Source organism: Tauraco erythrolophus, chromosome 11, assembly GCF_009769465.1.
Source record: "Tauraco erythrolophus isolate bTauEry1 chromosome 11, bTauEry1.pri, whole genome shotgun sequence".
In the NCBI taxonomy this organism is placed as follows: Eukaryota; Metazoa; Chordata; class Aves; order Musophagiformes; family Musophagidae; genus Tauraco; species Tauraco erythrolophus.
In genome coordinates this window covers 6,894,785-6,913,157 of record NC_141475.1, presented here as the reverse complement: position 1 = coordinate 6,913,157, position 18,373 = coordinate 6,894,785, and the positions used below count along the sequence as shown (strand labels likewise).

The 18,373-nt window shown below is 37.2% G+C and overlaps 1 protein-coding gene across 2 annotated transcripts in view; it reads left to right on the top strand.

Annotated features, from left to right (window-relative positions):
• PIK3CB (phosphatidylinositol-4,5-bisphosphate 3-kinase catalytic subunit beta) overlaps positions 1–18,373 on the top strand; it is a 42,630-nt gene that overhangs the window by 19,997 nt on the left and 4,260 nt on the right. Inside the window, exons 11-18 of one of the 2 annotated variants that reach the window (XM_086618209.1) lie at positions 408–596; positions 3,986–4,107; positions 6,189–6,332; positions 7,311–7,410; positions 8,661–8,762; positions 9,848–10,026; positions 10,666–10,775; positions 11,091–11,169. In XM_086618209.1, the coding sequence (XP_086474335.1) occupies positions 408–596; positions 3,986–4,107; positions 6,189–6,332; positions 7,311–7,410; positions 8,661–8,762; positions 9,848–10,026; positions 10,666–10,775; positions 11,091–11,169 (1,025 nt within the window). The remainder of the gene's footprint in view (positions 1–407; positions 597–3,985; positions 4,108–6,188; positions 6,333–7,310; positions 7,411–8,660; positions 8,763–9,847; positions 10,027–10,665; positions 10,776–11,090; positions 11,170–18,373) is intronic. The other variant, XM_009982859.2, reaches the window with a different exon arrangement.

Genomic DNA, 18,373 nt, shown 5'->3' with positions numbered 1-18,373 from the left:
ATGTACTTCCCTTTGGTTATTGTTGGAAAAGTATTTTTTGGCTTTTAATTAAAAAAAAAAAATATAGCTGTTCAATTTGCTTAGTTTAAAAAACAAAAGGAGAAAGTATGTGCATCCTAAAGTTCTCCATGTCAGAGTTGGAAAATAGAAATATTGCCATCTAGTGTCATTAACTCTGAAGTTTAGTTACTTTTTCAGAAACTTCTGTACATTGAATTATGAATCCATTAGTTACAATTCTTATGGCTTAAGAAATCCAAAATCTGAAGGAAGGGCATAGTAGTAATTCCACTGTGTTTCATGAGTTTTATCTAATGTTCTTCCCAGTGTAGGATTTCTAGTATTGGAGCTAAAATACAAGAATCTTACTGAATATACCAAAATATTATACATTTCTCATTTTCTAGGGTCGTGGTGGTAAAAAGTTTTATGTTGTGCTAAAAGAAATAATGGAAAGAGATCCTTTATCTCAACTCTGTGAAAATGAAATGGATCTTATTTGGACTTTGCGATATGACTGTCGTGAAAATTTTCCACAATCATTGCCAAAACTGCTGCTCTCTTTAAAATGGAACAAACTTGAAGACGTTGCTCAGGTAAGGGAAAAGACAATGCTGGTGGGGAAAAATGCTAGAGTCAAATCATGAATAAATAGGATTTCTTTCCTAAGTACAGACATTTTGAAATGGTACTATTGCATAAACCAAAGTTCATTTTATACCTTCTGTGGCCTGGACACATAAGCAGGAATTTATTATCTTGGAAAAAACAAAACCAAAACCCAAAATGCATTTCAGAGGCCTCTGCATGACGAGCAAAGCACAGCAATTATTTATACAGGCTAATTTAAAAATCTTGTGCTCAACTTTGATCTTAAATGCCAAGAATTTCTCAGAATTGTTTAGGACCTCTGGAGACCATCTAGTCCAAGCCCTGTGCTCTAGCATGGTCAGCTAGAGCAGGACTATGTCCTGCTGAGTTTTGAGTGTCTCCACTGATACAGACTCCACGATCTCTCTGGGCAGCATGTGCCAGCGTTTGACCACCCTCACAGTAAGAAGTTCTAGTAGAAGGTGTGTTGTTTTTTTTTTTAAAAAGATGTTTAAGTTTGGAAATCAAGATTTGAAATAAAGCTTCTTGTAAAAATTGTGGATTTTTATAGTCTTTGAGCAGTTTAACATCTCAGGGTAATTAAATTTCATTGAGGCAGACATGATTTTTCAAAGAGATATGATACCCACTAGTGGTACAAAAAACTTAATTCTCATCATGTTGACTATTTGACCAAATAGAGTCTCTTTAATGTAACTGTGAGTAATTAAGGACTTGAAGACAGGTGCTGTGATACAAGAGTACATTTTCAGAAAATTGTATCATTTATGTGCTGTATAGATCTGCAAGGTTATTTCACTATACAGTAAAGAAGTGATGTAGCTGCCTTTTTCTGTGTTTACCTGAATAGAATCCAACTTTTGTGATGCTTTTTGGGAATAGGTGGAACCTTGACATAGGAAAAATGATATGATTTTATAGTGAGGCCATTCCTGCTTGATAGACTGACTTAAAAGTGACAAATCCAGGGATCTACTGTTTTATATTGAACCTTTTTAGTCTGATTGTGTGCAGAGCAGGTAGGGCGAAACCATGAAAGTCTGGCTGGTGTTAACACGTGCAGTGCCCACTCTCAGTGGTGAACCCAGACGTTGTTTTGTTCCTCTGCTTATCCTGACAGAATTGCACATTTAAATGATGCTTAACTTCTTGCAGACTGTTACACTGAGATAATATTTAAGTCTTTCCACAAGTCTCATTTTTTAAATCTTAAACTAAATTTTTCTTTTTATTTTTTAAAAAGTTGAGCTAAAAAGCATTTGCTATGAAGGATTGTGATGAATAGTATAAATTTCTATTCTAGCTTAGTATTCTGACCTTCGCCCATTACAAGCTAGGTGTTCATGGCAGAAAAGGAAACCACTCCATGAAAACTCAACTTTCATCTATTCATCATGTGATTTTTGTGATTATTCAGTCAGGCAGTATCTTAGTTTGCAGCATAGAGTTTATTTTTTATTATGTCCTTCCTACCAGCTAGATATGTATGTTCTGTGAACTTACAAGAATAAATGGAATTTCATCCTAGGTCATTGTCTGTGCCATGAATACTACAGTAACAAAAGGTAGCACCGACACATTCCTTGCTCACTTGTGTTCTTTCACATGCAAGAATCCTTTGTTCCTTAGTAATTCCGTTATGCACTTCTGAATTCATTGTGACTAAAAGCAATCTGGAAATTAAGTGTAGAAATATGAGCAAGTATTTGTTTACTCATTAAAATACGTGAAGGAAAAGAATTCTAATTGCTGGCTAGAGGTTTTGAAATATGGCCTTTGGTAGCAGAATTTTGAAAGGTATTTGCAGTATGGATATTAGCTGACAGCTAAAAGTCCTTTAAATTCAGGAATAATATGTGTAAGCATTTTATTTAAACAGATGGCTGAAAATATGTAGTCATCTTGCTTGTTACTGTGTGTTTCTGGAAGGAATGTAGTATTTGTGTTTGCTTATGTATAGACAATAGCATGGTTTATATTGTTTTTGGCAGCAAGAATAGTCCATCTGAAAAATGAGATCTTATCCTTAAACATGCCGAATATTTCTGTAATACATAGGCATGGAAGTGTCCCCAGTGACTTACCTTTTCAGGTAAGGCAAGACAGTCTCACCAAAAGTAGCAGGACTTCTAATTTACTTCGCATTAAAATTAAACATATATAGTACTAGCTGTATGTTGCAATATTTGTGCTGCTACAACATGCATGCTGTGGTACTAGAAGTTTTTTTTTAAGGCCTGTTGTTAACTCTAAGTATTTCAATAGAAGTCTTGATACTTAAGGCAAAAAGTTGAAAAAAAACCACCAAACAAACATAAAACCAAAAAAAACTCCAAAGACAACAACCCCAAAAAGCAACCAAAACCCAGCTGTTTATAAGAAATATGAACTAAAAAACTAATATTCTTGTTTCTATTATAATGCAGCTCAAAAGCAATAAGGTTTTTTTTTTTAGGAATGGAGTACTATGTTTGATTGTAGACCATCTTTAATCTCTTAGCTCAGTGGTCCGTAAAGTTCTGTACAATGGATTAAACCAGCTTTCTTGTATTATTTACTATCTAGAGTTGATCCAAGCTCTTGTTGTGCTGCAATGTTTTAGTGGAACAGTTGCACCGAAGGAATTCTGAAGGTGTTTGCCATTGCTGATGCCATAACCTCCTTGCTCAGCAGAGTAGAGAGGTGGCAGAACTTGTTAGCAGAGTTCACAGGCAGTATTTATTCCCAAAGCAGACTTCAGCCATTATTTAAAAAAAAAAAAAAAAAAAAAAAACCGCCCTCTTTCAGTGAAGTGACACCGTCATTAAAGAGAACTAGAGAAAGGACAGCTAATTTTTGAAATATTTGAAACAACCAGAATAAAAATACTGATCTGTGCATGGTTCTATTCTCTCTATCAGTTGAGATGGATAAATATTTTTGGTAAAGATTTCTCTGAACAAAAACCTTTTTTTTTCTTTAAAAATGGAAAACTTTTACCATTACCAAAATGTTTATGTATTTATGAGAGCATTTACAAAACATTATCCAAATTTTATTGAAACTCTGTTTCTAAAGGATACGGATTTGGGGTGACCTTATTTTTGTTCACTGTGCATCATGTCTTTGTGTGAAGAAACACATTTTTCAGACTTCAGTGTAAGTGAGACCTGGTGCCAAAAAAATAATCTGTATAATTTTAAAGAGTAAGAAAAGTAGAAGTGGGCCCATTTTTCCAGGACTATTTCTCTCCTTTTTTTTTTCTCCCCCCTTTCCCCTCTAGATAGTCTTTAACCACCTTCTGCTAGCATGAATGCCTTTGTGGGCAGTTATCCCATCTGCTTCCATAAATGGCTGCCTTACCTGTAACCTAATAGTCGTCTTCTTAAAACAGCTTCAGGCTCTTCTTCAGATATGGCCCAAGCTGCCGCCTAGAGAAGCGTTAGAGTTGTTGGATTTCAATTATCCGGACCAGTACGTCAGAGAATATGCAGTGGGCTGTTTAAAGCAAATGAGGTGAGTCTATTGTGTTACTTCAGCGTGCAAGGATTTCTGTTTGTGTCTAGGAAAAAAATAACCCGGAGAGGAAGGATGTAAACACACTGCCTGCCATGAATAGATGGCCAAATCAACCAGCCTAATTTCCAGATAAGCACATCGGCAGCCACGTAAAACTCATTCTAACTTCTTGAAAAGTAATGAAGAGAACACCAGGGTGCCTTTTTCCCAGAGAGGGTTGTGTGTTCACCCCTTTCTTGGACAAAGGGAGAGCAAGATAGTGGGAGAACTTCTTAATAACAAAGGGGAAAATATTACAATGGCTGAATCCGATAAAAACTGCCATCCAGCCACCTCGCACTCTGTGCCAGGTATTGGCTGTAACATTTAATAGAAATGGGAGCTGCAGCATAGAATGACAAACCAGAGAATTACTGATTTGTTTGTTCTTCACAGTAGCCTTTGCTATGGGCAGTTCTTCCTTTATCGCATGTAATTTTGCTCTTCACTGTCAGCCAGGGCAAGATTTGTGTAGCATTATTATTTGCAGCATTACTGCCTGTTTCCTGTCCTTGAATTCTAAATTCTCTACAGTGAATAGTTCAATGATTAATTTTTTTAATGGTCAAGGCTAGATATGTGGCGTAAAAAAAAAAAAAAAGAATATTTTGACTTCTTTCAAATGCAAACAAACAGTTTAGCTGCTGGGCTATTCTAATAATGCTAAATTGTTAAATCTGGAATTATTTCTGGAATTCTTAATTCTGGCTCTGAAGCAAAATCATGTTCAGTTGGGTGTCAGAAATCAATTTTTAACTTATTTAAAAAGTCTGATGAAGGCAACTGGTAGAAACTCTAATGTAAAGGTGACCCTGTTAGATGAAATTAAAAAAAAAAAAAAAGGTGAAAATAAATACAACACAGCATAATTGAACGTTTTTACCAAGTTACCGAAGTTTTTCCAGAGTAAGACGGAGAGAATGAAAGAATTCAGTATTTGCATCTTGGAAGTCTTCAAGTCAAGGACAGAAGAATTTATACTCTTTTCCTTCCATCTTAGGCAGAGAATTTGAATTCTGCAGGCCTTTTGTAAGAAAAAAGATACTCAAATGTGAAAAGTCAAGGAATGTTCAGATTTGTTCTAGAGTAACATAATTGTCAAGTGAGAGAGGGGTGTGTTTTTGGGGAGGGGAATACAGGATTTTATAGAAAATTATTTGAGTTAATTTTATTAGGTCAGAATATTACTTGAAGTAGTTAATCAGCATAGAGGCTTTTCAAAGGTGTGTTTATGAACTGAGGCTAAAGACATAAATTTGCACTTCTGAAGTAGGATTAATTTGAGCACTGCTTGGTTTATCAAAGATGATGTACTTTTCCTTATCCTCTAAAAACTTTCATGTTGTTGATAAAATTAAAAAAAAAAAAAAAACCCACAAGAAATGAAACACGCAAACAAAAAAAAACCCGAACAAAACATTTTGGGTAAATTGATCACTTTGTAGGTGAATCTTAATAAATTAGCACCTATTAACTGACAGGTAGTAACTTTTAAAGACACGTTAATTGAATTGCTTTCAGTGGAATGAATACTCTTCTCCCTGTTGTTTTTTAGCTGAGCGACTTTGGTAGGTATGTGCAATTATTCTCAGTTCTTGTCCATGCCCACTGCAGCTAACCGTAGGTTACAGTGGTTCTTTTTGAGGTTCCACAGGTCCAGCTCCTCAGTCAGAGGTTGAGTGGTCAAAGGGAGCCAACGTCCAGTCTGAAACAATTTCAAATAATTAATCTCCCGGATACTTAACCTAGCACTCAGGCTGAGATCTTGATCTTGTAAAGGCCCATGACAGAATACCAGGTTTTTACTTACAGGTTTGAGAGCCTTAAGACTCTGATAGAGGTATAACTTACTGATGGATTCATCAATCTGGGAATTGCACTAGCTTGTGTATTACTGTCCTCCATGCGCCTGAAAAACTGGGAGACGCTTGCTATTGAAACAAATCTGTCATCGTTGGATTTGTCATATGCATCTGAATTTCTGCAATATAGTTAATCTAGTTATTCTGTTACTAACTGCTTTTTGTACTTTATTCTAGTGATGAAGAGCTCTCTCAGTATCTTCTTCAACTTGTGCAAGTCCTGAAATATGAACCTTTTCTTGATTGTGCACTCTCCAGATTTCTATTAGAGAGAGCACTCGCTAACAGGAGAATAGGACAGATGCTGTTTTGGCATCTAAGGTAGGAGTTTTTCCCTTACATCTTTCTGAAACTATTGAGCCTGATTAGACTTTCAAATATAATTTCTTGGGGATTTTTCTAAAGGTGCTGTTATTGGAGTCCCCTACAAGTCTTCTTTATGTTTCTTTACCTTTGACATTTCTAGATCAGAGCAAGCCTATAATTAAAAATGTATTACAGTGGTTTGTAATCTAGTGTTTGATGAAAGCACTCCAACTGCATTCAGCTCTATCTGATAAGTTAGGTTTGTGTATAACCTTAGTGTTTGTTTTGGCTGTATGTGCAGTGAAAGTACAATATTTATACCTCACATTTGGGAAAAATATATATTATTGTTGAGAGTCTAACAGAAAATAAAAGCAGTTCCATGTGTCGTTGCTACTTTTGGTGACCAGTTCTATGAATGGTAGAAACCTTGCAGAATGGACTGTAGGTTGATTCTGTCTTCAATTTATTTTAGTATTTCTCAATAAAAAGTACTACCCGAAGATGTTTGGGAGGATAATTGGCTCTGGTATAAGGTTCAGTAGTTTGAATCTTTCAGTGTTCCCGCTAAGGCAAATTTTAGCTTCTGCCGTACAAATATTTGGGAACATGTGGTTTAATGTCAGCCCTGATGTCTATGTCATCTTCTATGACTTATCAGTACTACTCTCTTGAATAAAGCAAGTTCCTGAAAACAAATATCCAATCACTACCTCTTAACATTACAGTCTCCAGAACAGTGCTAGACCTTGGAACAAGTGGCATGCATTGAAACCAGCCAGTCCTCATACTCTTCAGCACATAAGTGTTCTGTTATTTCTAAAAAAACTCTGCCTTTTTGTTCTATCTACATGACCATGAAGTGTTTTGGTGGTTTTTGTCGGTTTGGTTTGTTTGGTTTTTTTTTTAATTTTATTTTTATTTTAATGACTTCAAGATCTGTAAATGCTGTGGTCTGATGAGAATCTCTTTTTTTTTTTTTTTTTAATATAGGTCAGAGGTTCACATACCTGCTGTTTCAGTACAGTTCGGTTTGATACTTGAAGCTTACTGCCGAGGAAGTGTTGCTCATATGAAAGTGCTTGCCAAACAGGTATAGACTTCCCTTCTCCTTTAAATCTTGACTTATCCTAGCTTGTAAATCAGCTACTTATTCCATTACTCCGATGGGGCATATCGTTTACCTTGATAAAGTCCATCTGTTGGAGAGTGGAGAAGAGAAGGAAGCATGGGTGAGACAGAACAAAAGGTTTAAATAGGTGGATGACGGAGCAGTCCTCCCGGGCACAGAAAGCAGCTAGTGCTCTGGGGCCTCAGAGGTGGAGACGGGTTTTTGTAGTGTTCAGAGATGCGGAGATACTTTCAGCAGTGTGCATATATTCTGGATAGAGCAGTAGACTGTCTGGATTATTAACTGAAGAAGGATTTCTGTGCACTTGAAACTTGTGACCTTTTTTGCCCCAGTAAGGGTAGCTTGTTTGATAGAAACTATTACCTTTCTAGCTAAACTTTATCTAGATGACTTCCTGCAGCTTTGGCTTGTGTTAAAAGGTGATGCAAAAACCCCTGAAGTTGTAGTATAATGTCATACTCCCTGAAAATACAGGTGTTGAAGTAAACAAAATACTCAGTGTTAATGCAGATGTGCTGTTTACAAACAAAACCCAACCAAAACCAAACCAGAGAGTTAAGTTTGCTTTTAAATACCCTAATAAGTATGAGAGGTTTGCTTTTAAGTACACGAAGTGTGTCAGCAGATCATTTAATAGGCACTCACAAATCATGTTTGAAGTCTCTAATGCAGTTTTAGCAAGTTAATTTAGATTGCAGCCATAAAAATCTTTGAAAAATGATCTCTCTCTGGAATTAATGTATTTGCTGTATCAGACCACAAAGACTGACTCAGTAGATACTTATCTGGTGAGTGTCATTTCTATCGGTTTTGATACTGTCTATGTTGAAACTGCCTTGAGAGGCATATAGAACAGGAATGTACTGTTGTGCTCTTTATTACTGCAGTTCACAGGCCGTTCAAAAGACCATCTCTTACACATGTATGCTTGTTAGTATTATCAAACTCATAAAAAGATTAGGTGATGAAATGTTCTAAGCAATAGACCTAAGGTCAGTAAAGTTTTTGTGCACTTCACAGGAAACAAATGTCAGTACAATCAAAGAAGGGGCAAAAAAATTCCCAACTGTGCAAACACGGAAGAAATTCAAAGTAGAAATACTTCAAAAAGTTCCTGTTTGTACAGCACAGGTTCCATTTTGTTCCCTTGTCGCTGGTGTTTGTACAGCTCCTAGAATAGTGGAAAGGCAGAGCGCTCTTGGTTTTGACAGATGGCTGACCTGGCAGGTCTCCCTTGCCGCACTTCTGTAATCAGACTGCATACAATTTCCACAGCATCCTGCCTGGCAGGGTTCGGTCTGGCTGTGCAAGTGGTAAGTTTTGACTCAGCACCTTGTACGATAGACTGAAGTTTCCTGGTATAGAAATAAACTTTTGTAATTGTTAAATCGATGCTGTTTGGTAGAGAGTGTGTGTATTTCCGAGCATGTTAACTGTGGCTAGTGCAAACACAGCTGATTGTTACAACAACTATTTTATATTCGACGAACAAGTTGCTTAGATGTAGATGCAATGTAGAAATTACATTTGCTGTACGTGCTATTTAGGTTTGTTACTGGAGGGCTTTTCTCTGTTGGTGTTACGTTTACATCGCTAGTTTACTTGTTTTCTTAGAAATAATGCACCAGTAGAAAACTTTCCAAAACAAAAGGGGGAAAAAAAAGTTAAACCCACCTGTATTGATTGCAAATAATTGCCTTACCTTTTTACACATTTTTAAGGTTACAATGTCGCTTAGATGGGATATTATGATTTGGAACACCTTAACTGATTAGAGTGTTCACCTTATGCCTAACTTTATCAGGATTTTAATGAACAAACATTTAAGACTCTGCTCTGTAAAAGTTAAGTACATGTAGTAATGTATGTGAAAATTGTCTGCAAGTAGTCGTAAGGCCGTATCGTATTGTCTGCAACTAACTGTGTACGATGACGTATCTGCATCCTTAGCTTATCTCAAGTAATGCTTGGTTTTGTCAGAGATAGGAAATGCTCAATGTTTCTGTTGACTTCAGTGGATAGAGGCACCTGTGTTATGTGCTGCTTGGAATTAGTGGACGAAACAGTATTTTGAAGAAGGAATTTGTTTAAATGTATCAAACAGTCATTTACTGGTTTAGAAATGTTGTCATGCTTCAAAAAGTGACTTGAAGCTTAGGAGCTTTCATCCCATTGATGTTTTTTGGTACTCAGGAAAACGGATTTCTGGGACATGAGTGACCTAGAAAAGGCTGTTCCCATGTTTTTTTGGGAATGCCACCTTAATTGCCATCTATTATTTACATTTTTTAAAGTTGTAGAATTATTTAATACTTTGTTTTGTTTTGAAATGGGATTTTGCATTGTATTATGTGTAAAATCAGAGCAATAACTTTTAAAGATAAAATATCTCTTTCAGGTGGAAGCCCTTAATAAAATGAAGACTTTAAATAGTCTAATTAAGTTAAATGCCATGAAGCAAAGTAAAGCAAAAGGAAAAGATGCAATGCATACGTGTTTGAAACAAAACTCTTACAGAGAAGCACTTTCTGACCTCCAGTCTCCTCTGAATCCTTCTGTTATACTTTCAGAACTACAGTAAGTTAAAAATGAGTGAATAAAATTTCACTGTAGCTTTTGTAGAAACAGTAAAGCAGAAACACGTGCATGCTTTAGCTTCCTTTGGCTATATTGTTCGCAGATAGGCCATCATAGAGAACGTTTTGTGTAGTGAGAGGTCTGTTGAGAAGTTACTTAACTGAAGTTAAGATATCAGTGAAGTGAAATTTTTGTGATCCAGCATGAAACTTCGTGCTGTCTCAGTCAATGCATTACTATAGCTAAATATATTTAAATACAAGCCTAAAAGTGCATTCCTGGCTTATGTTTATGACAGTAAGTACAAAAGCCATTAAAACTTTTAACAGCACTTAAATGTAAAGTCCAAAAATTGATTGGAAAGATTACAAAGAAAACGATTTTCTCTGAAAATGCAGGTGCTTAATTCAAGCATTAGATATGTGTATGCCAGTCACAGTATCTAATACATTCCATCTATAATGGATACGTTCGTAACTTGGGAAGCGCTCATAGCATAGCAGCAAAATGAGAGCAGAGATAACAATAAGTACTTCCAGACTGGAAGTCTACGTGTTCTGTTGTGTTTTGAACAATCTTTAGATCTTTTCAGATGAATTATTCTTATTTGACTAAAGCTTTTGCTATATTTTCTTCTAGTGTTGAGAAGTGTAGATACATGGATTCTAAAATGAAGCCTCTGTGGATAGTATACAACAATAAAATGTTTGGAGGAGATCTTGTAGGGATCATCTTTAAAAATGGTGATGGTGAGCAATACTAGAAATCCTAAATTTTTCTTTTTCCTTCTTCATTCCTGCACTTGCACTTAAGCTGTGTTGCGCTGTATTGCCATAATATAAATGTGACTTATTCTAATATTGGTAAACAAATTAACCATCTTCTTCTGACTGGGTTTCAAGTACAGACATTACCAGTCATGATGTTAAAATTATGGTTAATCTTTAAACTTTAGGCTTGATGAGTATTTTTAGATACCTCTTTCTGAAGGCCTTATAAACATTAGAAAGTTTATCTAAAACACGCTGAGAGATTGAAGTAGCAGTTTCAACCTCTCGTTACAGATCTCCGACAGGACATGTTGACGCTCCAGATGTTGCGTTTGATGGACATACTTTGGAAAGAAGCTGGACTGGATCTCCGGTAAGGATATCTTGAGGGCTAGTTTATTTGAATGGAGCATCCACTTTTAGCAATAAAGCTTTCCTGTTTTTTAAACACCTTCCCTGCTGTCTTCTTTCCAAACATCTGTATCAATGCCCAAAGGTTTCAGTTGCTGTAGCCTAGGGGAACAGGCTATTTCACTATCTGGTTGAGAATTACCAGAATTGTGGAACACACAAATACAGGTTGTTCTTCTTAACATTTTCTTATTTCTCCTGGTCTTATTTCTTAAGGACATGTATGGTTTATGCTGCCATGGTCACAAATGAATGTATTACTGTCCAAATAAATTTTATACTTGTGATCTATTTCCTACAAAATTTAAGAGAAATGTCCATCTTTTAGTAATTACAACAGGCTTCATGAAGGTCTTGGGAGAGGACAAGTTAGTCGCTTGTGCTTCTCTTCTAGGAGTGCTGCTGCACAATGAAAACTGTGATGATTTGGAACAGTCGTTATGGATTTACCAGGGGTAATCCATGCCTGGCTAATCCAATTGCATTCTTTGAGGAAGGGAAAAAGAGTAGTGGATGTCCTTACTGTCGTGGTTTAGCCTAGCTGGCAGCTAAGCTACCACACAGCTGCTCGCTCACTCCTCACCCTCAATGGGATGGGAGAAGAAAATTGGGAGAAAAGGACAAAACTGGTGGGTTGGGATAAGGACAATTCAATAGAACAGTACAAGAAAAACAAGAAGGGGTAATAACTACAATAGTACTAGTACAAGAACAATACAAAACGAGTGCCTGCAACTGCTCACCATGTGGAACCCGGCACTCAGCCCATTGGAACCTGCGAGACCCGTGATGCAAACGCCCCTCCCCGGCTGCTCCCCCAATATGTACTCTGACCATGACATCACATGGTATCCAATAGCCCGCGGGCTGGTCTGGGTCAACTGCCTGGCTGTGTCTCCTCTCAGCTTTTTGTGAAAATGTTAACTCTGTCCCAGCCAAACCCAGAACACTTACCTTGACTTTAACACGGCTTTTAAGTCTGACTCCCATAACAGTCTTGCCTCTTAAATTCAGCTGTTACAGTCTGAGTGGGTGGACAACTACATACTCTGCCTGGAGGCTGATGACAAGTGGGTTATCACTGGCATCTGTACAGGAATTTTTATATTCTTAGCCTTGTCAGTATCCTGTGGTGAAAGACTTTTATTATTTAAGTATGTATGTAAGAAAAAGTACTTCCATCTGTTTTATGCTTACCACCTGCTAATCTCGGTTACTGCGTGTTTTGAGTTGTATTTTTGAATCATGGTAAATGTGGATAGTCATTCAAGAGTAAGACAAGATTCTATAGTAAGATGAGGTTGACAGGAAAGGTGATACATTTAGAGCCACTACTATATTGGGAAAAAGATACGTTGCAGCTTCCTTAAAATTTCACTTTTCAATGCCATTTCATTGTATAAGTTCTAACCCAGGCATTATAAACTCAGTGGAGAAAAAGCATAATGTCCTGGTGCATTTGTACTAAAGTACTAAAGAGGTTTTTATGGTATTGAACTTGCCTGTATTTCATGCTAAAGCTTCCGTTTCTGCTTCCTTTGGGCAGGTTTTGTGAGGTTGTAAACTTACAGTAGAAAGGAATACTCGTCATTTAAGTATTCTGTTAAGGCAGAAATACTCCGCTTGAGAAGAATCTTCTCATTTGCTCTGCTGCTTCTCTCAAAATGAATAAACCTTTCCAAGATACCCTGAGTACAGGAGTTTCCAGCATTTGGAGAAACTTATTTCAGAATGATGAGGAGGGTTGTGGGATTTTGGTTTGTTTATTAGTTCAGTAGTCAAGTCTCTAGGGCGATATCTCCTCCCATGTAAGCTAGTCACTTTTTGATCAGTTGTGTAAGTAGCAATGCAATCAACTATTTTTTGTAGTAGCCACTTTTTCTTCCTCCTGTGAGCAGTCCTCTTACCGCTGTTTACACCGAGACTTACAGTCATTGTGAACATCCTCAACGTACATTCTGAAGTCAGGCTTTGCACTCTTTTATTGATAAAACACTGTTTGGATCTCAGAAAACATTTTTCAGACCAGAAATATTGTTGTATCTTCCAAAGCCTCTTGCAAAGCAGCTTTCCTGCCTTCATATGCTTGCTGAGGTAAGCATGACTTCTTTGTAGGGATATTGGACTATTCCAAAGAGAAATAGTATCAGGCATTGTTCACTGCTATCAGACAGCCCTCTAGTACATGGGGAGCTTTTCCAGCCAAATCTATGCACCAGTTTTACCTATTACAATTCTCAAATTCTAATTTCTTTTTAGAAAAATAGTTCTAAAGAACATACTGAGTGTCACATTATTATAAACCATTTGGAGTCTATAAATTCAATTTTGTATGCCTGTGAAAGAGCTGTAATCCTGTGCGTTTAATTTTTAAGTCTTGTTTATATGGCTAGAAGTACTTGAACTACTTCATTTAGATTCTTTGAGCTAATTTCAAATTTTTTGTGGTTCAAGCATAATAGCAAGAGCTTCGTAAGGCACATAACATCAACCCACATAGATAAGTAAAATTATAAGCTTGTTATTTATGCTGCTTACGGAAAGATCCCTTTGAGTAAAGTATGGCATAAGGGAGGAATGTGAATAATAAAGGAATGTGAATAATAAATTGTTTCTGGAAAGCGTATGTTTGCAATGAGGTGGCCGAGTGTGTGTTAAGTTGAACACTGATTTGAGGAAACTTCAGATAATTTATGTCATTATAAATAGACTGTGAGAAGACTGATCCAGCGTTTAGGGGCAAGGACAACCTCTGGCAGCTGTGGAATCCCAGATGGGGCATTCCTCGGTTGCTGCCTTTCCAGAAGCTTAGTTTGTGGTTCCAGCCTGGGCCACACACTGTGCCTAGCAAACAGGAATAGTGATTAATTGTCGTCAAATGCGCTTTTCCTGACTAAGGCATTTTTTTAAACTCAACAAAGGAAAACCAAAAAAGTGGCTCTGATGTCCAAGATTTTTCTTAAAACTCTCAGAAGAAAAAAAAAAAAGTAGAAAGGGGAAATGCCTAGTGAGAATTGAAGTTCTATAATTGGCCCCTTAAATTTATTTACTTAACTGGGAGCATCTTCCTTCCATTCATCCTCTCGTAGTTATGATTATAAAATGAAATTCTGGGATTGAGGCAGGGTTACAATTCTATGTCTATCAAAGACAGATTAACCAGGCAGCTGCCAAGGGCAGGCTCTGAAACGGCCTCAACTGAAAACAGAATTGGACAAAACAGCACCCTGAATGCCTGGAGCGTTAGGACGCTGCTAAGAGGGTAAGATGGTGTGATCTCCATGTTTATAGTCTACATGCCTCTCAAGAAGAGTCAGCTCCAAAATCTATGAATTAACAGCAGTGGGTGTGAGTTCTGTTGCCTTGTTCATGAGTTGGGACTTGTTGGCTTGCTGCTTTTTGCTTGGGTAAGAGGCATGGTGTCAGGTGAAAAACTAGTGTCAAATAGATGTGCTTTCCTGAAAAATACAACTTCATACAACCATACCGATGAGTGGAGTGTTTCTTTCTTGCTCTGTATCATCCTTGGAGGCTTTGATTTCCCTGAAGCTGTTGCTTCCCTTTTTCCTTTTGTGGATGCAAAATGGATTTTTGTGCTTTTCAACTTTTTTCCACTGAGGAAAGTCTGATAACTCCATTCAAGTAAAAGCAGGTCTTCTCACTTGTTTCACCAGTATAAGTGCAGCAGCACTTGCTGTTTGCCTCTCTCTTCCAATCAATGATATCTCACCACAAGCAAATTGTACAGCTTCTAGGAAGCACGGATCAAATGGCAGCCAATGTGCTGCAGTCGAGGAGTTCAGGATAGGATCAATTTCCTTATAATTGCACTGCAATCCACAGTCAGTTATTTAGTAGCAATTTAAAATGAAATCTTAGTCTAGTCTGTCTAAAGCAAGCACGATATTCCCAGTGGGATTTCTCGGCTCTGGAGCGGAACACCAAAAATATATTGGTTTTGAGAACTCTAGAGTTGAAGAAGGAGGAAGTTTTGTTTGTTTGTTTAACTGTCAGCTAATTTGTCTCATGGGTAAACTGGCCTCCTTCACACATGGTGTGTTTTGTTGTCTAGGTTCCCTTGTGTACATTCTGATTAAATACCAGCACAAGACCAGGGTTTGTACCAGAAAAGGAAATATGCATATGCAGTAGGGTGCAACAGTGTGCTCCAGTAGGTCCTTTACCCTGGGCTATCACTGGAGGGACGGAGCGTACAGCTGAATAAAACTTCAGGTCTAAATTGCATCTGCTTCTCAGAACAGTCCCAACCATTAGACAGCAAAGCCCCTCACCCCAGATGAACACTGCTCTGTCATTTAGAGAAGTCTGACTCAGTCTGCCTTAGACGTCAGTCAGTCGAGTGTCAGAGAGAAATGAGAAAACCCAAAAAGCATATTCTTTTCTAAGAAAGACTGTTACCTGAAAATGGAGCAGGAAACAGTTGGCCTAAGACATTAGTAAGTATGTGTAGCCAGACTTGCTCAGTTCCTTCTGTGGTTTGTCTCTAGTTGTTTCTTGTACTTTAAAGATGGGCAGTTATGAAACAAACTTACTAAGTTAAAATGGCATTCCGATGAGGCTGCATCTGCAGAGTGGCAAAATGAGACCTTCAGAGGTTCAAACTCCCTGAAAAGTTACAACTCTTCAAGTCAAATCATTTTGCTTTCAAAAATTCTATGTCTGAAGTCATGTATGGACACACTCATAGTAGATTACATAACTTTCTGTTATTTCTGTGAGGAATGTTTAAATATTACGAATACCTGCCACAGCAGAGGAGCATAACATCTGTCTTCCCAAGCATGCCCTGGGGTCTGCAGTGTTGCACCTTGTAGGAGAGTAATCCTTGCATCAGAAAGTATTTCCGCTGCTTTACCTATACTATAGCATTGAAATTGTGTTAAGGGAGAAATTAGTGAAGTAGCAAAGCAACAGAAAATCCTAAGTTTGAGGAGTTTGATCTATGTTCAGTGATCTTTGCTGTAGTAAATTGTCATAAAAGTGTTTAGTACTTCGTTACTTTTTGGACAGATAGAGGGAGTTCTCCAAACTAGTTTTTCATTTCACTGCCTATTTCTAGTGAGTTTTCATTTTCATCTCCCTTAACATGGGTGAAGTCTGATGCTAAGCGGCTGTGCATGAATGAAATCAGAGTTCACAAATGTACTGAAAAACGTGTATGTTACAAGTCTAAAGAATATCATTATTTTTAAACCATTGGACCTGAAGATGCAGAGAATGTGTTGATCAATTACCAGAACTTGGTGTTGTATTTTGAAAGGTATAACTGCTTTGGAGAATTAAACTCTTGAAATAAAGAACAGTATTGAATGAAGTGAAGATTTTCTGCCTGGCAAGGATTCTTGATTTGATCTGTCTGTGGTCTTTACTGTCATTAAAAAAGCAAGGAGCATATCCTGCTGACAGATGTTGAAGTCAGAAGGACCAGGATGAGATGGAAAGGGCCCAGAGGATTTGTCCCTAACTTGACTCCTGTCAAACTGTCTCTCTGACAAGGATGTTTTTTCCTCCAGTTGTAAGCACACAGTCCTCAAGGGGATGAAGGCTTTCATCATTGCTTGCTTTTGAAGGGGAAGTTGTTGGACATGTGCCCAGTTAAGCTACAAGTAGGGCGGGTTGAAGTGCCATGGAAGAAGGCCAGCGTGCACTTTAACCTGGCAATATTTGGCTTACGTTTGTCGTGTCGTGATAAGGATGGGCAGTGCTTCCTTGTATCATGAACGCTGGTGTTTGGTGATTACAGACACCCTTCTGTTCGTTGTGAGGACCCTCTGGTCTAGAGAGTTGGGATTTTTAATTGGGAAATAGATTATGGGAAGAAGGTTCCAAATCTGCACTTTCTCTTTTTTTGTTTTGAAGTTGAGTGTTCTCTAAATACCCTGTTGAATCTGGTTTTCAGTTTGCTTTGTTGCCAGCAGAGAAGAAACACAGCGTATAGTTAGTTATTGCTACTTGTGCTGCTCAGTTGTGTGTTATCACTGAGGTAGAGGAACTGTTCAGTTTTCTTAAAAAAGTTCCAATTAATTTCATCTGGAATTTTATTTCTTTTTCTTCTATGGCTTGGGATAATAGGCATGTCAGTTAAGAGATGTGGTTCTGCTTTGTAGAAATCAAACTTAATATCTGTTTTATATATAAATACTGATGACAAGTCCACCAGAAGTGCTTTTTCTTTATATACATATATATACACACACACACACACAAATTTTAATATGTCCCGCAATTTTTTATACAGCTTTGTAAGTTGGCGAGTGCCAGTACTATAGCTTGTGTACTGCAGTTAGATTTGCATGGGCATCCATTCTTTTATACATGGATCCATGACCAGAGTTGAGGTAATATCCTTGACCTTTGATGCCTAGCACACCTCAATGTGTGATGCAATGCCTTTGAAGAGTTTGCTTTAAGTTTCCATTGCATACATTGAGCTCCCATCTAAGTTGTCATTCCATTTAGCATTTTAAGCATCTGGAGTGAGGAAATGTTTTGGAAAAATACGCTTCTCTGTTTAGACACATCTCTCCTTGGTTCATATCTTTCACTATGTCTTATTTTAATGCAATGATATTGTTGTAGATATTTTTACTAGACATAGTATATGAATGCTTAAGAATATTCTCATATGTCAGGTGAGTTAAAAGATGTATACCTGTTTTTTATTAGGTTTCTATGCTTAAAAGGAGTAAGAATTGGAAAACATTATTTTATGTTTGTATTTAAAAGGATTTCTATCATTTTAGGTTCAAATAAGAAGAAAAGGAAAAAAAGATAAGATCCTTTTCCATTTACACAAATAATTTAGTCTACAGTGAACATGAGTGTAACTTTACGGTCTGTTTAGCCAGTAAATTAAGAAAGGAAAACAAAGGGCTCCCTCTATGGTTTCTCCAGTAAAATTACAAGTAACTGTGTTCCCTAGTAAAAGGGAAAAATTAGGGTTGCTTATAATTTCTTCTTTTACAAATATGTATGTAATAGGAAAAAATAATGTTTTAAATGTACTGCTGGTATTTTAACTTTGCAATCAATATCTGTATGTTAACCTTGGAGAGTTTAATGTTCAAGTTAGCATGAGTATTCCCCCCGCTCAAAATATTGGTAGACTGAAGAAAAAGTCTTACTGTTTTTGTTTTTGATGTGTA